Here is a 24339-nt window from a genome sequence, read left to right on the forward strand (position 1 = left end):
ACTTGGGGCAAGATCTCCTCCCCAACCCGGAGACGGCACTCCACCCTTTTCCGGGCGAGAACCGTGGACTCAGACTTGGAGGTGCTAATTCTCAAGCCAGTCGCTTCACACTCGGCTGCGAACCGATCCAGTGAGAGCTGAAGATCCCGGCCAGATGAAGCCATCAGGACCACATCATCTGCAAAAAACACTGTATTCCAGTTCATTGAAATACCACAACACTGGATGGTGTTCAGATAAGTTAAATTTAAGAACTTGCACACAAAGCAACACTGGAGGTGACTATGATGTGCGAATTTTCCGCCCATGCGTAACAGGTCGCGTTTCGCCGGTGGACGGAGGGGGTTGAAAGGGTCTTAAACGACCATTGTGTGTGTGTGTGGACAAGAATAAGGTTAGGCGGGTTTTACCATGGATAACCTTAGCCGGCTTATTGTAGAAGGGGCCTTATAAGGACGACGACCTCATGGCTCAATTTGGGTAAGGATTGCTGACGGTGGATGCGCTTCTCATCACCAGCAGCCCACACACACGCACTTGGAAACAGATGTGTACCGCATCCCACGGGAAAAGATGCAGAAACACACTCCTCAATTATCCGCCCCACACACACTCACACAGCCTGAAGGACTTGTGTGTGTTTCAGGCGGGCTCATTTCTGAGTCATAATGAAATAAACGATTAGGGAAAGTGTGTGTGCAGAGTGACTGGTGTCAATTGCCACCTCCGATCTATCGTCCCCTCCTTTTACAAACCCCGTTTCCATCTGAGTTGGGAAATTGTGTTAGATGTAAATATAAACAGAATACAATGATTTGCAAATCATTTTCAACCCATATTCAAATGAATGCACTACAAAGACAAGATATTTGATTTTCATACTCATAAACCTTATATTATTTTTTGTTGCAAATGATAATTAACTTAGAATTTCATGGCTGTGTCACGCCAAATTTCTTCCCCCCTACAAAAAAAAACTCAAACTCAAACTCAAAGCTTCAACAAACGTTTATTGAGTGTTGTTAAAAGAAAATGTGATGTAACACAGTGGTGAACATGCCCTTTCCCAACTACTTTGGCACGTGTTGCAGCTGTCACGCCAAATTTCTTCCCCCCTACAAACCCCCCCCCCCCCCATTTACTTCTGGGGTCATGATTAATACAGATGTTTTGTTAACGCTAAATTATAAAAAAAAAGTTTAAAAATAATTTACAAACACAAGCTATGGGATGACAAAAGAGGAAACGTGACCCCGGAAGTAAATGCGTCATCCCATAGCTTGTGTTCGTAAATTGTTTTTTATTGTTTTTTATACTATAGGGTTAACAAAACGTCTGTATTTTTATGACATATTGTTATATTTTTATAATATAGCGTTAACAAAACGTCTGTATTAATCATGACCCCAGAAGTAAAAAGGGGGGGGGGAAGGTTTTTGTAGGGGGGAAGAAAATTGCCGTGACAGGTGCAACATGTGTCAAAGTAGTTGGGAAAGGGCATGTTCACCACTGTGTTACATCACATTTTCTTTTAACAACACTCAATAAACGTTTGCGAACTGAGGAAACTATTTGTTGAAGCTTTGAGTTTGAGTTTGAGTTTATTTTGAACATGCAAGCGTACAACATAATACATCACAATTTCCAGTTTCTTTGAAAGTGGAATTCTTTCCCATTCTTGTTTTATGTAGAGCTTCAGTCGTTCAACAGTCTGGGGTGTCGTATTTTATTGGTCCGGATGACACGATGTCGAATATTTCCAGAAACAATTTGAAATGTGGACTCGTCAGACCAAAGAAAACTTTTTCACTTTGCATCAGTCCATCTTAGATGATCTCGGCGTTTCCGGATGTTGTTGATAAATGGCTTTCGCCTTGCATAGTAGAGCTTTAACGTGCACTTACAGATGTAGCCACCAACTGTGTTTAGTGACAGTGGTTTTCTGAAGCGTTCCTGAGCCCATGTGGTGATATCCTTTAGAGATTGATGTCGTTTTTTGAGGGATCGAAGGTCAAAGTCATTCAATGCTGGTTTCCGGCCATGCCGCTTACGTGGAGTGATTTCTCCAGATTCTCTGAACCTTTTGATGATATTATGGACCGTAGATGTTGAAATCCCTAAATTTCTTGCAATTGCACTTTGAGAAACGTTGTTCTTAAACTGTTTGACTATTTGCTCACGCAGTTGTGGACAAAGGGGTGTACCTCGCCCCTTCCTTTCTTGTGAAGGGACTGAGTATTTTTTGGGAATCTGTTTTTATACCCAATCATGGCACCCACCTGCTCCCAATTAGCCCGCACACTTGTGGGATGTTCCAAATAAGTGTTTGATGAGCATTCCTCTACTTTATTGCCACCTTTCCCAACTTTTTTATCACCTGTTGCTGGCATCAAATTCTAAAGTTAATGATTATTTGCAATTTGAACATCAAATATGTTGTCTTTGTAGCATATTCAACTGAATATGGGTTGAAAAGGATTTGCAAATCATTGTATTCCGTTTATATTTACATCTAACACAATTTCCCAACTCATATGGAAACGGGGTTTGTAGATGCATTTGTGTCTAATCCAGATTCCGTGCGCTTCCTTTGCCATGTGCTTCAATCCTCAGGGGTCCTACAATCATGTATTAATGTGGCTTCTCTTCCTCATTGTCGTCTTCTCCCTCTGTCTCTCTCTCTCTCTCTCTCTCTCTCTCTCTCTCTCTCTCTCTCTCTCTCTCTCTCTCTCTCTCACTCTCTGCCAGAGTATGATCTCGACAATCCTCAACAGCTCCTACTATGCCAACATCTCCATCTCCAAATGCCAGGAATTCGGACGCTGGTACAAACGATACAAACGCATCCAAGGTGATGGCTCACACGCACAATTGTGTGTGTGTTTGTGTGTGTGTGTGTGTGTGTATGTGTGTGTGTGTGTGTGTGTGTGTGTGTGTGTGTGTGTGTGTGTGTGTGTGTGTGTGTGTGTCAGGCTCATGGATCAGTGGTCGGAAGGATCCGTCACACATGGTTTGTGTTATTGTCACTCTTAATACACACGGCAGAACTAAGCCATCGTAATTTATAATGGGAAGCAGCAACCCTCTCTCCCCATTACACACACACACACACACACACACACACACATGCATACACACACAATATACGGTGGGTACAAATTTGACACTCAGCCAAACCTCACTCGTATTTTTAGTCCCCTAATAACCCAGAATATGACCCTCAATCTAGCACCAGTGTAACGAGAAACAGATTTAGTGCAGTGAGAAAATCCAAGGGAAGAGTGAAGTGAATTATATTTATATAGCGCCTTTTCTCTAGTGAATCAAAGCGCTTTACATAGTGAAACCCAATACCTGAGTTACATTTAAACCAGTGTGGGTGGCACTGGGAGCAGGTGGGTAAATAGAATAGAATAGAATCGAATAGAAAGTACTTTATCGATCCCTGGGGGAAATTCAGCACCACAGTTCGCTCACAATAGACAATAGTAATAATAATAAGTAATATATAACATATATTATATACAGTGGGGCAAAAAAGTATTTAGTCAGCCACCGATTGTGCAAGTTCTCCCACTTAAAATGATGACAGAGGTCTGTAATTGTCATCATAGGTACACTTCAACTGTGAGAGACAGAAGGTGGAAAAGAAAATCCAGGAATTCACATTGTAGGAATTTTAAAGAATTTATTTGTAAATTATGGTGGAAAATAAGTATTTGGTCAATCACTGATGGAAGGAGGTTTTGGCTCAAAATCTCACGATACATGGCCCCATTCATTCTTTCCTTAACACGGATCAATCGTCCTGTCCCCTTAGCAGAAAAACAGCCCCAAAGCATGATGTTTCCACCCTCATGCTTCACAGTAGGTGTGGTGTTCTTGGGATGCAACTCAGTATTCTTCTTCCTCCAAACACGACGAGTTGAGTTTATACCAAAATGGATACATGGATGATACAGCAGAGGATTGGGAGAATGTCATGTGGTCAGATGAAACCAAAATAGAACTTTTTGGTATAAACTCAACTCGTCGTGTTTGGAGGAAGAAGAACACTGAGTTGCATCCCAAGAACCAGTAAAGTTGGCACGTCATGTAATTCGTAAATAAAAACAGAATACAATGATTTGCAAATCTTTTTCAACTTATATTCAATTGAATAGACTGCAAAGGCAAGATATTTAATGTTCGAACTGACACGTGTCTTGGTATTGTCTTGCTGAAATAAGCAGGGGCGTCCATGATAACATTGCTTGGATGACAACATATGTTGCTCCAAAACCTGTATGTACCTTTTAAGTATTAAAATGATGTGTAAGCTACCCATACCTTGGGCACTAGTACACACCCCATACCATCACAGATGCTGGCTTATGAAGTTTGCGCCAAGAACAATCCGCATGGTTCTTTTCCTCTTTGGTCCGGAGGACACAACGTTCACAGTTTTCAAAAACAATTTATAATGTGTATTTGTCAGACAACAGAAAACTTTTCCACTTTGTATCAGTCCATATTAGACAAGCTTGTGCCTAGCAAAGCCAGCGGTGTTTCTGGGTGTTGTTGATAAATTGCTTTTAACTTGCACTTACAAATGTAGTGGCGACCTGTAGTTACTGACATTGGTTTTCTAAAGTGGTGCTGAGCCCATCTGGTGATATCCTTTACACGCTGATGTCGCTTTTTGATGCAGTACTGCCTTAGGGACCCAACGTCACCGGCATTCAATGTTACGTGCAGTGATTTCTCCAGATTCTCTGAACCTTTTGATGATATTACAGGCCTTAGATGGTGAAATCCCTAAATTCTTTGCAATAGCTCGTTGAGAAACGTTGTTCTTAAACTGTTCAACAATTTGCCCATGCATTTTTTTCACAAAGTGGTTACCCTCGCCCCATCCTTGTTTGTGAATGACTGAGCATTTCATGGACGCCGCTTTTATACCCAATCACGGCACCCACCTGTTCCCAATTGGCCTGTTCACCTGCGGGATGTTCCAAATAAGTGTTTGATGAGCAATCCTCAACTTTCTCAGTCTTTTTTGCCACTTGTGCCAGCTTTTTTGAAACATGTTGCAAGAATCAAATTCCAAATGAGCTAATATTTGCAAAGAATAACAAAGTTTTCCAGTTTGAACTTTAACTATCTTGTCTCTGCAGTCTATTCAATTAAATATAGGTCAGAAAGGATTTGCAAATCATTGTTTTCTGTTTTTATTTACGATTTACACAACGTGACAACTTCACTGGTTTTGGGGTTTGTATCATTTACATTTTATTTATACACTTATTTTATGTATTTATCTATTTGAATGTGTGCGTGTTTTCCGCACGTGTGTGCATGTATATGTGTGTTTTCATCTCTTCTTTCTTTTATTCCCCCTGTAAAGCACTTTGTGTTGCAACTTGCCTGGGAATGAAAAGTGCAGAATAAATAAAGTCTGATTGATTGATTGATAATAAGTAAAATACTTACAGTATACACATTTTGTAGGGTTCAACAAAAGAATAGACTTAGCTTCAATCAATCAATCAATCAATCAATCAATCAATGTTTATTAATATAGCCCTAAATCCCAAGTGTCTCAAAGGGCTGCACAAGCCACAACGACATCCTCGGCTTAATGGCAAAGACTACTTCCCGACTTCAGAGAAGACAAACTGAAACGAATACATACTTTGCAAATGATACCCAAACAAGATGGAAAGCACATTTTGTGTTATCAGCAATGTTACATGTTAAATAAAAAAATACATTTTATCATTTAACAAATTAACATTTATTTCCACATGAATATACACAAAAGTGCCGAAAATTGGTACCTGGGATTTGGTGTCGGTACAAATAGGAAAGGGACCCACCATGTTAGATCTTCAATGCGAGAAATTCTACCGTTCCAAAAATAATAATTGTCTGTTTTGATTGACAGTAAAATGTGAGAATATCAAAAAAGTATAAAAAACAATCTTTGGTATAGCTCGGTTGGTGGAGCGGCCGTGTCAGCAACTTGAGAGTTGCAGGTTCGATCCCTGCTTCCGCCATCCTAGTCACTGCCGTTGTGTCCTTGGGCAAGACACTTTACCCACCTCCTCCCAGTGCCACCCACACTGGTTTAAATGTAAAAATTAGATATTGGGTTTCACTATGTAAAGCGCTTTGAGTCACTAGAGAAAAAGCGCTATATAAATAAAAATCACTTTGCAAAAGCAGACAATTTTATTTGAGCTCACTCGTTTCCTCACTGAAGTGCTGATATTATTTTGAAAATACACTTTAAATCAGGGGTGACAAACTAATTTTAGATGGGGGGCCACATGGAGAAAAATCTACTCCCAAGTGGGCCGGACTGGTAAAATCACGGCACGATAACTTAAAAATAAAGACAACTTCAGATTGTTTTCTTTGTTTAAAAATAAAACGAGCACATTCTGAAAATGAACAAATCATGATGTTGTTGTTTTTTTACATTTACATGTTGCGGTTGAAAGTATTTTATATTTATTTGTCATTATTTATACTTTCTGAATAAATTATGTGATAATGTACATCAGTCAATGCATGGGTGTTAATTTTCAATCTATCAAGATAAAAAAATAATTACAGGATGTTTTTTATTAGGGCTAAGAAACTTTGGGTGTCCCATGATTCGATTCAATATCGATTTTTTTTTCAATTCAACACAATTATCGATTCAAAAACAAATGTTTTCCCGATTTTAAAGGATTCTGTATTCATTCAATACATAGGATTTCAGCAGGATCTACCCCAGTCTGCTGACATGCAGGGAGAGTAGTAGATTTTGTAAAAAGCTTTTATAATTGTAAAGGACAAATTTTTATCAACTGATTGCAATAATGTAAATTTGTTTTTAACTATTAAACGAACCAAAAATATTTTATCTTTTTGAAAACATTGGACACAGTGTGTTGTCAAGCTTATGAGATGCGATGCAAGTGTAAGCCACTGTGACACTATTGTTGTTGGTTTTTTTTTATTTTATAAATGTCTAATGATAATGTCAATGAGGGATTTTTAATCACTGCTATGTTGAAATTAAAACTAATATTAAGACTGTTGTTGATAATATTATTTTTGTTTCACTACTTTTGGTTTGTTCTGTGTCGTGTTTGTGTCTCCTCTCAATTGCTCTGTTTATTGCAGTTCTGAGTGTTGCTGGGTCAGGTTTGGTTTTGGAATTGGATTGCATTGTTATAGTATTGCTGTGTAGTGGTTTGTTGGATTGATATATGTTGGATGGATATATATATATATATATATATATATATATACATATATATATATATTTTTTTTTTTTTTTTAAATGAGAAGCGATTCTGAATCGCGCAGCGTGAGAATCCCGATTCAAATCCGAATCGATTTTTTCCCACATCCCTATTATTTATGTAGTTTGATAATTGTCCTTGACTGGTGCACATCATGTGGTTTATTCTTACAATCTACAAAGATACAAACAATTGTTATTGTGACATCTAGTGGACACATTAAGAACAGCAGTTTCTTTCATTCAAAACTTTTGGCTCATTTGTATAAAACCTTTTAAAAGTATGATGGCATTTCTTGATGGCTATCTTTATTTATTCAGGTGAATATGCCGACAAAATGTGGCAGCCCCAGGACAAATATGACGTAAAAGGTAAATTTTGTACTTTTTTTGTTGCCTTTTATACGAAGATAAATCAAAACTTGAATATATTTGTGGACACAGTTGAGAGAGACTGGGAGCCACGTGTCCTCAGCACGCGTCTTCCCTCGTTTTTACCCTACCTGGGCGGCGCCCGAGGCATCAAAGCTCACCTCATGGACCCGCGGGCGTCCAACCTGCCACATCAGTCCCCCAGTCCTCCGCTGCGCCCCCAAGCTCTACCTCACCTGGGGCAGGCTGGCCTCCTGCCCCCGCAGCTCATGCGCCACCAGCTGGCCATGGCGCACCTCATCAACCAGCAACTGGCCGTCAACCGCTTGCTCTCTCAGCGTCCTCCGCAGGCGGTCCCCCAGCAATATGTCTCACAAACGTGCAAGGGCCCCAAAGGCCCTGCAGAGCCTTCCGCCACCTGTTCAGGCGCTGAAGTCTCCCCGGACATCTACCAGCGAGTTAGGAATGAACTGAAGCGAGCCAGCATCTCCCAGGCGGTCTTCGCCAGGGTGGCCTTTAATCGCACGCAGGTACCCTCACCTCGATTGCTGCTTTGACCAATAAAGTCCTTAAAAGTTTGTCCTCCTCACGCGCAGGGCTTGCTGTCAGAGATCCTCCGCAAGGAGGAAGATCCCCGCTCGGCTTCCCAGTCGCTGCTCGTCAACCTGAAGGCCATGCACGGCTTCCTGAGTCTACCTGAAGGCGAGCGAGACCGCATCTACCTGGAAGAGCGAGAGAGGAACACGCACGCCAACCAAAGCCCCGTCTCCAACGGCAACGCAGACAGACACATGACGGTACGAAACCCCATGTTTTGACACCGATGCAAACTGCACTTTTTGGGGGTAAATTTTGACTCCCAGCAGACACAAGACATTAAAGGGGAACATTATCACAATTTCAAAAGGGTTAAAACCAATAAAAATCAATTTTATTTTTTGAATATTTTTCCTAAATTTTACCCGTCCCGGAATATCCCTAAAAAAGGCTTTAAAGTGCCTTATTCTCGCTATCTTCTAAGCCTCTATCCATTTTCCTGCGACGTCATACAGTGCTGCCAATATAAACAAACAATGGCAAATAGCACAGCAAGATATAGCGACGTTAGCTCGGATTCAGACTCGGATTTCAGCGGTTTAAGCGATTCAACAGATTACGCATGTATTGAAACGGATGGTTGGAGTATGGAGGCAGATAGCGAAAATGAAATTGAAGAAGAAACTGAAGCTATTGAGCGAATAGCTATTGACAAATAGCTGCCTTAGCATCGCCGGCAAAATGTGCGGACTAAACGATCTGGACTTTCGCATCTTGTGACACTGGAGCAACTTAAATCGGCGATTGGTAAGTGTTTGTTTCGCATTAAATGTGAGTATCTAGTTTCAAATGAACAGACAGCTAGCCTAAATAGCATATTAGCATCGATTAGCTGGCAGTCACGCCGCGACCACATATGTCTGATTAGCACATAAGTCAACAACATCAACAAAACTCACCTTTGTGATTTCGTTGACTTTATCGTTGCAAATGCATCTGCAGGTTATCCATACATCTCTATGCCATGTCTGCCTTAGCATCGCCGGTAAAATGTGAAGACACTCCGGCACATTCAATGGGGGTCTGGCAGCAGATTTCGTGCCACTTTCGCATCTTCGGGCCAGTGGTGCAACTTGAATCCCTCCCTGTTAGTGTTGTTACACCCTCCAACAACACACCGACGAGGCATGATGTCTCCAAGGTTCCAAAAAATAGTCGAAAAAACGGAAAATAACAGAGCTGAGACCCGGTGTTTGTAATGTGTTTGAGAAAATGAAAATTACCTAGGTGACGTCACGTTCTGACGTCATCGCTCCGAGGCCGATAAATAAAAAGCCGTTTAATTCGCCAAAATTCACCCTTTTAGAGTTCGGAAATCGGTTAAAAAAATATGGTCTTTTTTCTGCAACATCAAGGTATATATTGACACTTACATAGGTCTGGTGATAATGTTCCCCTTTAAATATTAGGGCGATAAATTAAACACAGGTGCGCCTCAAAAGCAAGAGCAGGTGGCACAAATACAAAACCATGGTAACAAGAATAAAACAAGGACGTGCACAACTCGGAACTGAAAGAATCCAAAACAATCAAAAAACACAAAAAGACTCAAAAGCCAAAATAATATTTGATCCGGGCGGCGGATCATAACAGAATTAGGTCTTGACGTTTAGCAACTTATTGAATTTTGATCTTTTTCCAACCAATTTTCTCCAAACCCCAAAACCAGGGAAGTTGTCACATTGAGTAAATCGTGAATAAAAACAAAACATAATGATTAGCAAAACCTTTTCAACCTATATTCAATTGAATAGACTGCAAAGACAAGATATTTAACGTTCAAACTGAAAAACGTTGTTATTTTTTGCAAATATTAGTTAATTTGATGCCGGAAACATGGTTCAAAAAAGCTGGCAGAGGTGGCAAAAAAGACTGAGAAAGTCGAGGAATGCTCATCAAAAACTTATTTGGAACATACCACAGGTGAACAGGCTAGTTGGGAACAGGTGGGTGCCATGATTGGGTATAAAAGCAGCGTCCATGAAATGCTCAGTCGTTCACAAACAAGGATGGGGCGAGGGTCACTACTTTGTGAACAAACGCATGAGCAAATTGTCGAACAGTTTAAGAACAACATTTCCCCATTTACGATCCGTAATATCATCAAAAGGTTCGGAGAATCTGGAGAAATCACTGCACGTAAGCGATGATATTACGGACCTTCGATCACTCAGGCGGTACTGCATCGAAAAGTGACATCAGCGTGTAAAGGATATCACCACATGGGCTCAGGAACACTTCAGAAAACCAGTGTCAGTAACTACAGTTTGTCGCTACATCTGTAATTGCAAGTTAAAACTCTACTATGTAAAGCGAAAGCCATTTATCAACAACACCCAGAAACGCCGCCGGCTTCACTGCGCCCGAGCTAATCTAAAATGGACTGATGCGAAGTGGAAAAGTGTTCTGTGGTATGACGAGTCCACATTTCAAATTGTTTTTGGAAACTGTGGACGTCGTGTCCTCCGGACCAAAGAGGAATAGAACCATCCGGATTGTTATCGACGCAAAGTTCAAAAGCCAGCATCTGTGATGGTATGGGAGTGTATTAGTGCCCAAGGCATGGGTAACTTACACATCTGTGAAGGCACCATTAATGCTGAAAAGTACATACAGGTTTTGGAGCAACATATGTTGTCATCCAAGCAACATCTATGTCAAGGACGCCCCTGCTTATTCCAGCAAGACAATGCCGGAAAAGCTTCAAAAATGTGACTCCTCAGTTCCCAAACAGTTTACTGAGTGTTGTTAAAAGGAAAGGCCATGTAACACAGTGGTAAAAAATGCTCCTTTGCCATTAAGTTGCTGACAATAAATTCTAAGTTAATGATTATTTACCCCAAAAAAATTAAGTTTCCCAGTTCGAACTTTATATATATCTTGTCTTTGCAGTTTTTTCAACTGAATATAAGTTGAAAAGGCTTTGCAAATCATTGTATTCTGTTTTTATTTACGATTTACAAAAAGGACCAACTTCACCGGTTTAGGGTTTAGTACAACACAAACACACCGCTGAAACAACATGCACGTTTAATCAATGTCAGGTTGTGACATTGATTTGACCATTGAAATTTGGTAATTTCCCAATCAACAACATGGATCCAACGTTGGACATCAAAGTTGTCTCAATTTAAAAATACAACTATTTTGCAACGTTGTTTCAAAATTAGTTTTAAAGGACATGTACGTATGATCACCTTTGCATTAATGTATTGTGCCTCCTGGGCTATTGATCACAATCCTTATGTGAAACAAAACCGCACATGTTTTTCTCTTTGTAATGTAATGTAAATCGTAAATAAAATCTAGCAAGAGGCGGCTAACTACGAAAGTAATGGGTTTCTACCCATTCTACTTATAAAGCGCCCTAAAAACATCCAAAAAACGTCCATCAACGTGTTTTTTATATACACACTGTAATTATGCATGTAATGTAGTAAGTGACAAAAACGTAATAACATATAATATTTATGTATTTCGATCATTTAAAGCAATTTTTGGCAGCGCATTGATTTCAAAGAGCATCGCAACAACAATTATTGATCATGTCAGACTTCATAAGAGACTACTTTGGGACAAACGATGATCCGAAATAGGTGACGATTACATTTAGTGCTAGTGAAATACTAAGCATCATGTAGCAATGTTGCTAAGTGCTAAACAACAAATACAAAACAATAATAAAACAATCACTTACAATGTCTATCCTTGCTGGGATGCCGACTGTTGGGATGTTTATATCTTTCAGCACACCACCTTTGTTGCCCGTTTTGACAAATTCATCATAAATGTAATTCCTTAGGTAGAAAAAAAAAGAGTGGGCGCAAATGAGCATATTGTCAAATCTTCTTAGCGCTTCATTCGTGGCCACCAAATTGTGTACCCCCGCCCCATCCACGAGGGAGGGGGTGGGGGGGGGGGGGCATAGGAGAAAAGAAACGGCAGATAAACTGGTCTAAAAAGGGGGTCTATTTAAATTCTACAGTATAAAAATGAGTTTTAAGATGGGAATTAAATGCTTCTGCTGAGGTAGCATCTCGAACTGGGCATTCCAGAGTACTGGAGCCCGAATAGAAATATGCTCTATACCGCAGACTTTTTTTGGGCTCTGGGGACCACTAATAAGCCGGAGTTCGTTGAATGCAGGTTTCTTGCTGGGATATATGGTGCAATGCAATCGGTAAGATAGGATGGAACTAGACCGTGCAGTATTTTATACGTAAGTATTACAACTTTAAAGACAGTATAGGCGTAATATGATCAAACTTTCTTGTTCTTGTCAAAAGTCTAGCAGCCGCATTTTGTACCAACTGTAATCTTTTAATGCTAGACATGTCAGAATGGGGGGGTCGCAGCTTGCTGCGGGGTCGTTCTCCCAGGAAAGCAGACGGACTACTTGGGACATGGCGTGCAGGTATAAACATGATTTAATTTTAACTCGAAAAAGGTACAAACAAAAGGCGCTCACAGAGGAGGTGCAAAAACTTGACTATGAAACAAAACTAACACTTTAACGTAAACTATGAACATAAAACAAACACTTACTGTGGCTTGAAAAGAGCAGCATGGACTTTGGCATGAAAAACTAGCATGGACAGAGCATGAAAAGAACCCAATGAGGCCAGGCCGACCAACAGAAAATGACAGGCTTAAATAGTGATGTGGTTATTGAAAACAGGTGCGTGAGTTCAAATGAATCAGGTGCGTGAGTCGTGAGGACAGGTGAAATGATTGGTAGTCATGGTGACAAAACAGGAAGTGAAAAAACAGGAACTGACAGAGTGCAAAAACCAAACAGAACATAGCCAAACTAAACATGATCACCAAACATTACAAGACATTGCCCTTTAAGGAGAAAGGCAATACGTTGCAGTAATCGATACAAGACGTAACGAATAACGTAACGCATGAATACTGATCTCAGCGTGACTAGTGGACAAAATGGAACGAATTTTAGCGATATTACGTAGATCAGTGGTCTCAGACACGCGGCCCGCAAGACATTATTTTGCGGCCTGCACCTTAATATGAAAGTTTAATGTTGGTGCGGCCTGCAAGTTTTATATGAATGGCGCTTGACAGCGTTGTGTTATTTGGGTCCAAAATGGCTCTTTCAACGTTCTGGGTTGCCTACCCCTGCGTTAGTGGAAAAGCGGCAAATGAGTGAAAGTGACAGACGTTGCCATGGAGACGAGGGTTTTCTTACGTGTCTGGCTGCAGTCACACCGCGACACCTGTCCGTCAGTAATAACAGTCCCCGATAACTTGGACCAATTCAAACCGTTATTTAAAAAAAAATATTGTTTAATTTGCATTGCCTCACACGATGAACACTACATATATTTCTATATGACGGCGGATAACACTCCGGGAGCCGTCACCTTTTTGCGCTCGCTATCCAGGTACTTTCCCGGCTATTATTCGCCAATTGCCGTGTTGCTGTAGGGAGGAAAAGCGGAACGACACACATTGCGGAAATACAATTTTTCTCTGTGCGTCGGCTAAAAACAAATATATTCCACAACCCCAAACAGGTCTTTTTCATAGCCTGCAGTGAAGAGAAATGTTTGCGATGAGCAATGACAATTCCAGGAAAAGTGGGAGATGCAATATTCCTTTGTTGAGCAAAGGGGCACCCCGACGTGTCTTATTTGCACAGAGAAAGTTGCGGTGCACAAAGGTTACTGTCATGACGTGGACTTTGGTGTGGTTTGTTTTCCCGCGGTACAAATCGACTGGACCAAACATTGCGTCATCCATTCATCACCCCTACGGGATTACGTCGAGGGCGTTGGATTGGGGGACAGGAGGGTGTATGTGTGGCGTATTTTTTTTTTGTGGATATGTGTGTGTGTGTGTGTGTGTGTGTGTGTATAAGCCCATAGTGTGTCTCTGTTCCGCGGCCTTGATGTATTTGCCGTCGCTAGTCCAAAGTACACAACAAAAGGTGTTTGTCCATGAGAGACAAAAAAGGGAATTTGTTGTGTCTTCCTGCAGTGATCTTCGGGAGAGTCTCGAAGCCAGGGAAAAAATCCAAGTTAAAATGATTTGTATGCGAGTGAAAATAAAATTTGCTTTTCACTCTAAAATTGTGTATGACTGGTCCTCAAAAACTGCGGGTAGACAGTCCGATGTAATCCACAGTTCTTCTCGCATCCTCCAATCATTTGTGGCAGCTTTGGGGTACTTTGATGACTGCCAGCAACTTCCAATTTGTCGACAAACCAGAGCATTGCTTACTCCAATCAGCAGACGTCCTGTTGTCATAATTCCGAATAGGTGGATATCTTCACGTCCTCGACAGAAAAAGGTCGCCAGGCACGCGGTCCTCCTTCTTCTCCCAAGAGTCCGTCGTGTGTCCAGCAACAACCGCTCGTCACGACAGCAGGTTCCCCCAAACCCAAGATCTTGTCAATTTTGTTGAGGCCAGTTAAATAGTTCCAATGTTTAGGTTTGGAGAGCAGTGCAAAAAAGAGGCAACAAGAAAGTTAAGACAAGACAAAACAAAGAAGCAAGCAGGAGAGATAAGGGAGAGGAAAGGGGAGCGTCCACCCTCGGTGAGTGCCAGAGGGTGGAGACAAAAACAACTTAGGACATGAAACATGAACTAAAGAAACTCACTAAACTGTGGACATAAATAGGAAATACTTACTGTGGCGTGAAGAAGTCAAAAACAACAGAGCAATGGCATGAGCACTGTGGCATTGACTGCGTAATCAATCGGGTATCGAGGGTGTTTAGAGGGTGATGTCGCCAGGCTGACTGCCTGGCAACTACAGGCTTAAATAGTGGTGCAGTTATTGAGTCCAAACAAATCAGGTGCGTGAGTCATGAAACATAACAGGTGAAAACTAATGAGTTGTCATGGTGACAAAAACAAACAACAGTGTACAATGAAACCAAAACCAAACAGAACATGACCACAAAACATGACAAATACAATTTGAATTGTCATTATACAGCTAGGCTTCACGGTGGAAGAGGGGTTAGTGCGTCTGCCTCACAATACGAAGGTCCTGCAGTCCTGGGTTCAAATCCAGGCTCGGGATCTTTCTGTGTGGAGTTTGCATGTTCTCCCCGTGAATGCGTGGGTTCCCTCCGGGTACTCCGGCTTCCTCCCACTTCCAAAGATATGCACATGGGGATAGGTTGATTGGCAACACTAAATTGGCCCTAGTGTGTGAATGTGAGTGTGAATGTTGTCTGTCTATCTGTGTTGGCCCTGCGATGAGGTGGCGACTTGTCCAGGGTGTACCCCGCCTTCCGCCGATTGTAGCTGAGATATTCGCCAGCGCCCCCCGCGACCCCGAAAGGGAATAAGCGGTAGAAAATGGATGGATGGATTATACAGCTAGACATGCTGAGGAGTATGCAAAAAAAATGTCAATAAATATTTTCTAGCGGCCCAGCCTCACCCAGACTCTGCATCCAGTGGCCCCCTGGTGAAGTGAGTTTGACACCCCTGACGTAGATGAAAGAAGGCCATTTTAGTAACACTCTTGATGTGTGACTCAAACGAGAAACAGTTGGGTCGAAGATAACACCCAGATTCTTTACCGAGTCGCCTTGTGTAATTGTTTGGTTGTCAAATGTTAAGGTGCAGACCAAGTCCAGCACGGAGACTCCACTCAAGCTGGGCTCCTTGGTAAGCATCACCTCGGTCATCTATGAGGAGATCCAGCAAGAGATGAAGAGGGCAAAGGTCTCCCAGGCTTTGTTCGCCAAGGTGGCTGCAAACAAAAGCCAGGTGAGTTCTGAGCGCCTGTGTGCTGTCAACGTTATGTTTCGATCCAAAATGGCATCACCGTCCCTTCTCCCTGCCAGGGTTGGCTGTGCGAGCTTCTCAGATGGAAAGAAAGCCCGAGCCCAGAGAACCGCACACTGTGGGAGAACCTGTGCACCATTCGCCGGTTTCTCTCCGTCCCGCAAGCCGAGCGCGACCAGGTTTACGAGGAGGAGGCCAGGCAGCAGCACGGCGACAAACTCCACGCTGTCCTGCACATCTCGGAGCAGCAGGTACCGATCCGTTTTACAGCAGTCTTAGAGGCAGCTTCCTGCTTCGCAGTCCTCAGCAGCCCTCGTCTTTGTCTTGTTTGCGTAATAAGTCACTGAAAATAGACCGGTGGTCACTGAGACGCCTACACACTTCCTGCTAAATGGTCCCCCGACCAAACCCCAAATGCTTGCCAGTCAGGCTCAACCTCACTCCCGTTCAGAACTCAGCCTGTAATTATTGACACCGAGAAAAAAAAAGGAATTGCCATTATCTTTATTCAGACCGCAGGTTAGGCCACCCCACCCCGGTAATGCACTATGCTGATGTGGCTTTGAGGAATGGGAGCCTATTTCTATTAATGCCACTGCAGAGTGTGAGTTTATGGGAAAAAGTCAGATAAGTAAATACATCTTTGAATTACGACTGACAAAATTACCGTTTACTTTGACTGTACAGCACAGGTGTCAAACTCAAGGCCAGGGGGGCCAGGTGTTGCCCGCCACTTCATTTTATTCGGCCCTCTAAAGCAGGGGGTCTCAAACTCAATTTACCTGGGGGCCACTGGATGCAGAAACTGAGTGAGGCTGGGCCGCAGGAAAAGATTTCTTAAAAAATATAACATGCATTTTTTAATGATTTCACCTTCTTTCCCGCCCTAGCAACATACTTGCCAACTTTCGCGATCTTCCCAAATATCAGTGCCCTTCCCGATAATCTCCCGGGCCAATCATTCTCCCGAGAATAATATTAAGGGTGTGTCATGATAGCACTGCCTTTAGCGTCCTCTACAACCTGCCGACTCGTCTGCTTCTCCACCATACAAGCAGGGTGCCGGCCCAGTCACATATTGCTTGAGGCTTCTGCAGACCCACGCAAGTGAATGCCACGCATACTTTGTCAACAGCCATACAGGTCACACTGAGGGTGGCCGTACAAACAACTTTAACACTGTTACAAATATGTGCCACACCAAACAAGATTGACAAACACATTTTAGGAGAACATCCACACCGTAACACAACATAAATACAACAGAACACGTACCCAGAATCCAATGCAACCCTAACTCTTCCGGTCTACAGTATATTGGTAATTGTTATATACTGTATATGAGATATAGACATAATATATTATTATATATCTGTATATATAATATATTATGTAAATATTACGTACATATGTTATATTTTACATCGCTATATTTAGTAGTCTATTTATACCTGCATTGTCCTTTCCATCCTTACACTTTCCATCATTGTAACCGAGCTGCTGTGTGAAACAATTTCCCTTTGTGGATTATAATGTCTAAGTCTAAGTCTACTGTAAGTCTAAATAATTACAAACCCCGTTTCCATATGAGTTGGGGAATTGTGTTTGATGTAAATATAAACGGAATACAATGCTTTGCAAATCCTTTTCAACCCATATTCAGTTGAATATGCTACAAAGACAAGATATTTGATGTTCAAACTCATAAACTTTATTTTTCCTTGCAAATAATAATCAACTTAGAATTTCCTGTGCCCCAAAGTAGTTGGGAAAGGGCATGTTCACTATTGTGTTACATTACCTTTTCTTTTAACAACACTCAATAAACATTTGGGAACTGAGGAAACTAATTGTTGAAGCTTTGAAAATGGAATTCTTTCCCATTCTTGTTTTATGTAGAGTTTCAGTCGTTCAACAGTCCGGGGTCTCCGCTGTCGTATTTTACGCTTCAAAATGCGCCACACATTTTTGATGTGAGACAGGTCTGGACTGCAGGCGGGGCAGGAAAGTACCCGCACTCTTTTACTACGAAACCACACTGTTGTAACACGTGGCTTGGCATTGTCTTGCTGAAATAAGCAGGGGCGTCCATAATAACGTTGCTTGGATGACAACATATGTTGCTCCAAAACCTGTATGGACCATTCAGCATTAATGGTGCCTTCACAGATGTGGAAGTTACCCATGCCTTGGGCACTAATACACCCCCATACCATCACAGGTGCTGGCTTTTGAACTTTGCGCCTATAACAATCCGGATGGTTCTATTCCTCTTTGTTCCGGAGGACACCATGTCCACAGTTTCCAAATATAGTTTGAAATGTGGACTCGTCAGACGACAGAACACTTTTCCACTTTGCATCAGCCCATCTTAGATGAGCTCGGGCCCAGCGAAGCCAGCGGCGTTCCTTGGTGTTGTTGATAAATGGGTTTTGCTTTGCATAGCAGAGTTTTAACTTGCACTTACAGATGTAGCAACCAACTGTAGTTACTGACAGTGGTTTTATGAAGTGTTCCTGAGCCCATGTGGTGATATCCTTTACACAGTGATGTCGGTTTTTTGATGCAGTACCGCCTGAGGTCCGTAATATCATCGCTTACGTGCAGTGATTGATCCAGATTCTCTGAACTTTTTGATGATTTTACGAACCATAATGGTAAAATCCCTAAATTCCTTGCAATAGCTCATTGAGAAATGTTGTTCTAAAACTGTTCGACAATTTGCTTACAAATTGGTGACCCTCGCCCCATCCTTGTTTGTGAATTACTTAGCATTTCACGGATGCTGCTTTTATATCCAATCATAGCACCCGCCTATTCCCAATAAGCCTGCACACCCGTGGGATGTTCCAAATAAGTGTTTGATGAGCATTTATCAACTTTAGCAGAATTTATTTCCACCTTTCCCAACTTCTTTGTCACGTGTTGCTGGCATGAAATTCTAAAGTAAATGATTATTTGCAAAAAAAAAAAAGTGTTTTCAGTTTGAACATGAAATATGTTGTCTTTGTAGCATATTCAACTGAATATGGGTTGAAAATGATTTGCAAATCATTGTATTCCGTTTATATTTACATCTAACACAATTTCCCAACTCATATGGAAACAGTATTTGTACATGTGCTTTCCTAATATGTAAATAAGTGATACATTTAATATCTTATTTGTTATTATTAAAATTATACTTCATTAAAGTTTCTTTTAGGTGATAATTCAAAGATGTATTTATTTGACTAATTTTGTGCCATTTGACCCTTAGTAGGAGTTTGAGCTGCCTAAAATGTTGAATCCGTGATCATTTTTGTACAGGCACCATCCCTGCCACCTCTAAGACCTCTATCCCCTCTACGTGTGGACCCACCGCCCATCACCTCGCCCGTCCTGAGCGGCTCAGAAAGTGGTCCTCGGTTCGAGGCGAGCCCTGACATTGGAGGACTGAAAAAGGCCCGGTCAAGAACCCGAATTTCCCTGGAGGCGCTAAGGATCCTGCAGAGCTTCATCGGCGACGTGGGCCTCTACCCAGACCAGGAGGCCATCCACACCCTGTCGGCCCAGCTGGACCTGCCCAAGCACACCATTGTCAAGTTCTTCCAGAACCAGCGCTACAACTTCAAGCACCACAATCCCAGGGACGACCGGGAGCCTCCCTCCGAAGTGGCTCCAGGGGAGAAGGCGCTGGATGCGTGCGAGGAGTCGAGTGCGGACGGGAGAGCTTCTGCAGAGACGTTTAGAAGCGAAAGAATGACGGATGGAGAAGAAGGAGAATTTACGAAAGCATCAGCACCAGCGACGTCATCTTTGTCCCCGCACAGCAGCCTGGACAGCCCCAACTCCGCAGAGCAGCAGAGATAACGAGGACGAAAATGTGACAGTTCAGTTTACACTTTGTATTGTCATTATTGCTTTGATATTCCCACTCTTAAAGGCCTACTGAAATGAGATTTTCTTATTCAAACAGGGATAGCAGGTCCATTCTATGTGTCATACTTGATCATTTCGCGATATTGACATATTTTTGCTGAAAGGATTTAGTAGAGAACATCGATGATAAAGTTTGCAACTTTTGGTCGCTAATAAAAAAGCCTTGCCTTTACCGAAAGTAGCAGACGATGTGCGCGTGACGTCGCCGGTGAGAGGGCTCCTCACATCCTCACATTGTTTATAATCATAGCCTCAAGCAGAAAAAGCTATTCGGACTGAGAAAGCGACGATTTCCCCGTTAATTTGAGCGAGGATGAAAGATTTGTGGATAAGGAATGTTAGAGTGAAGCACAAAAAAAAGAAAAAGAAAAAGCGACGGCCCCGTCAGCAGCAGTGTGAGCGTTTCAGATGTAATTAGACACATTTACGTACTAGGATCATTCTGGAAGATCCCTTATCTGCTTATTGTTTTAACAGTGTTTTATTGAGATTGTAAAGACATACCTCAAAGTCGAAGGGCTGCGGTGAACGCCAGTGTCTTTGATGGAAGCCGTGGAGGAGCCAAGATCACAGCTGCCTTTTTTGACAGCTGCTGCAGGAGGAGGTCCATTAATCCACTGATGTCTCCGGTAAGAGCCGACTTATTATCACAACTTTCCCATCCAAAAACATGCTGGTTGACGTAGAGAAACATGTTCACTTGACCGCTCTGTGTTAAAGCTTCACAACAAACAAAGAAACCCCGGCTGTGTCTCGGTTGCTAAAGACAGCTGCAATACACCGCTTTCCACCAACATCCATCCATCCATTTTCTACCGCTTATTCCCTTTTGGGGTCGCGGGGGGCGCTGGCGCCTATCTCAGCTACAATCGGGCGGAAGGCGGGGTACACCCTGGACAAGTCGCCACCTCATTGCAGGGCCAACACAGATAGACAGACAACATTCACACTCACATTCACACACTAGGGCCAATTTAGTGTTGCCAATCAACCTATCCCCAGGTGCATGTCTTTGGAAGTGGGAGGAAGCCGGAGTACCCGGAGGGAACCCACGCTGTCACGGGGAGAACATGCAAACTCCACACAGAAAGATCCCGAGCATGGATTTGAACCCAGGACTGCAGGAACTTCGTATTGTGAGGCAGACGCACTAACCCCTCTGCCACCGTGAAGCCTTTCCACCAACAGCATTCTTCTTCATAGTCTCCATTATTAAATGAACAAATTGCAAAAGATTAAGCAACACAGATGTCCAAAATAGTGTGTAATTATGCTATGAAAAGAGACGACTTTTAGCCGTAAGTGGTGCTAGGCTAAAATGTCCCCTCCAACCAATAACGTCACAAACACACATCATTCCGCTACGTTTTCAACAAAAAAACTCAGCGGGAAATTTAAAATTGCAATTTAGTAAACTAAAAAGGCCGTATTGGCATGTGTTGCAATGTTAATATTTCATCATTGATGTATAAACTATCAGACTGCGTGGTCGGTAGTAGTGGGTTTCAGTAGGCCTTTACCAAAAGTAGGAACTGCACTTTTTTTTTTCAATTTTGCCCATCATTCACAATCCTTATGTGAAACCAGAACACACGTCTTTCCCTTTTTTGAACGATCTAAATAGTGAAAAACTGCTAGTAAGAGGCGGCTAACAGGATTTAACTACAAACTCCGTTTCCATATCCATCTATCCATTTTCTACTGCTTATTCCCTTTGGGGTCGCTGGTGCCTATCTCAGCTACAATCGGGCGGAAGGCGGGGTACGACCTGGACAAGTCGCCACCTCATCGCAGGGCCAACACAGATAGACAGACAACATTCACACACTAGGGCCAATTTAGTGTTGCCAATCAACCTATCCCCAGGTGCATGTCTTTGGAGGTGGGATGTCTCCAGTAAGAGCCGACTTAATATTAGGCCCGGGGAGGAAGCCGGAGTACCCGGAGGTAACCCACACATTCATGGGGAGGACATGCAAACTCCACACAGAAAGATCCCGAGCCTGGGATTGTTCCCAGGACTACTCAGGACCTTCGTATTGTGAGGCAGACGCACTAACCCCTCTTCCACCGTAAAGCCCCCGTTTCCATATGAGTTGGGAAATTGTATTAGATGTAAATATTAACGGAATACAATGATTTGCAAATAATTTTCGACCCATATTCAGTTGAATGTGCTACAAAGACAACATATTTGATGTTCAAACTGATAAACATTTTTTTTTTGTTGCAAATAATCATTAACTTTAGAATTTGATGCCAGCAACACGTGCCTAAGAAGTTGGGTAAGGTGGCAATGAATACCGATAAAGTTGAGGAATGCTCATCAAACACTTATTTGGAACATCCCACAGGTGTGCAGGCTAATTGAGAACAGGCGGGTGCCATGATTGGGTATAAAAAAAGCTTCCCCAAAAAATACATCTGTGAAGGCACCATTAATGCTGAAAGGTACATACAGGTTTTGGAGCAACATATGTTGTCATCCAAGCAACGTTATCATGGACGCCCCTGCTTATTTCAGCAAAACAATGCCAAGCCACATTCAGCCCGTGTTACAACAGCGTGGCTTTGTAAAAAAAAGAGTGCGGGTACTTTCCTGGCCCACCTGCAGTCCAGACCTGTCTCCCATCGAAAATGTGTGGCGCATTATGAAGCGTAAAATACGACAGCGGAGACCCCGGACTGTTGAACAACTTAAGCTCTACGTAAAACAAGAATGGGAAATAATTCCAGTTTTTCCTCAGTTCCCAAACGTTTATTGAGTGTTGTTAAAAGAAAAGGTGATGTAACACAGTGGTGAACATGCCCTTTCCCAACTACTTTGGCACGTGTTGCAGCCATGAAATTCTAAGTTAATTATTATTTGCAAGAGAAAAATAAAGTTTATGAGTTTGAACATCAAATATTTTGTCTTAGTAGTGCATTCAACTGAATATGGGTTGAAAAGGATTTGAAGATCATTGTATTCCGTTTATATTTACATCTAACACAATTTCCCAACTCATATAGAAACGGGGTTTGTATTCAACCTACAAAGCACTCCAAACAAAAAAAAATTTTAAAACGCCAATAACGCTCCGTTTACATGCCGTGAACCACATATTACCAAAGTTATATTCGCATGTTAGGAAGATTGCTTATTATTTTGTATTGGATAGTAGTCTGTTTATTTCATTTCTTAGTTTTTATCTTTATTACCTCTTGTGTGATTTATTTTTATTCCCATATTTGTTCCCACTACCGCACCTTAAATTGGAGTCCTTAATCTCGTTTTATGCGAATATAATGACAATTAAAGCTGCAAGCAGCGATGGACGGGACCGACTTTTGCTGGTGTTTCCTGCCTTTACCCATTCAACATATCTTTACCTGCACATTACCTACCTTCCCCGCATCCTGGGGTCACACTGGTGCTTTTTTTCTTTCACCCATACATGCTGGTGATTCCTGCCATCAACCAGACACCATATCTTTACCTGCACATTACCTACCTTCTCTGTATTCTGGAGTCAAACTGGTGCCTCCTTCTTTCACCCATTCAACATATCTTTACCCGCACAGTACCTACCTTCTCTGCATTGTGTGGTCACGCTGGTGCTTCCTGCTTTTCAGCGGCCATCCTGAGACGGCAGCGTCTCCAGGAGTTCTTTGAATGCTCGTAAAATCAAAACCGGAGCAGTTAGGAAAACTCTTTGTGCAACTTTTAATCAAAAGGGTTTAATCTCTTTCCTGTGCGAGTTGGAAGCCAACACAACAAACGTGCTCAGAGGAGACAATGTTTGAAAAAAGGTGACAGGTTTTTACAAAACTTTTATTTTGAAGGGGTAATTGCTAACTTCCTGTTGATTTTTGCTGAAGGATGTCAATAAATGAAGTGTAGGTCCAAGTGAGACCTACATAGAGGTTTTTGTTTCATGTCTCTACAACATTCCTACCAGGAGTTACAAGCAGTTTTGTCTGTGTTTTCTTCCCAAGAGCAGTTTTGTCAGTGTTTTATTCCTAGGGGGCGCTAGAGCGCAATTTTGAGTTTATTTTTTATTTTTTTATTAGATCGCAATTTTCACCAGTCCTGATGTGTGTGTCCAGTTTGGTGAGTTTTGAAGCATTTTAAGGGGGTCAAATTGTAGCTCAAAGAGGCAAAAATGACATTTTTTAGGAAACTTTTGTTTTGAAGGGGTTTTTGCAAACTTCCTGTTGATTTTTGCTGAAGGATGTAAGTGTATGAAATGTAGGTCTAAGTCAGACCTACATAAAGGTTTTTGTCTCTACGACATTCCTATTGGAAGTTACAAGCAGTTTTGTCTGTGTTTTTTCCTAGGGGGCGCCTGAGCGCAATTTTGAGTTTTGCGGTTTGGTTTTTTAATTAGATCGCAAGTTTCGCCAGTCCTGATATGTGTGTGTT

General features: G+C 42.0%; 1 protein-coding gene across 1 annotated transcript in view; it reads left to right on the forward strand.

Annotated features, from left to right (window-relative positions):
• LOC133544276 (DNA-binding protein SATB2-like) overlaps positions 1–23966 on the forward strand; it is a 56368-nt gene extending 32402 nt beyond the window's left edge. Inside the window, exons 6-12 of the mRNA XM_061889445.1 lie at positions 2749–2851; positions 7601–7651; positions 7724–8181; positions 8248–8448; positions 15852–15995; positions 16073–16264; positions 19323–23966. Of these exons, the coding sequence (XP_061745429.1) occupies positions 2749–2851; positions 7601–7651; positions 7724–8181; positions 8248–8448; positions 15852–15995; positions 16073–16264; positions 19323–19865 (1692 nt within the window). The 3' untranslated portion in view covers positions 19866–23966. The remainder of the gene's footprint in view (positions 1–2748; positions 2852–7600; positions 7652–7723; positions 8182–8247; positions 8449–15851; positions 15996–16072; positions 16265–19322) is intronic.
• The last annotated feature ends 373 nt before the right edge of the window (positions 23967–24339 follow it).

Source organism: Nerophis ophidion, linkage group LG27, assembly GCF_033978795.1.
Source record: "Nerophis ophidion isolate RoL-2023_Sa linkage group LG27, RoL_Noph_v1.0, whole genome shotgun sequence".
NCBI lineage: Eukaryota > Metazoa > Chordata > Actinopteri > Syngnathiformes > Syngnathidae > Nerophis > Nerophis ophidion.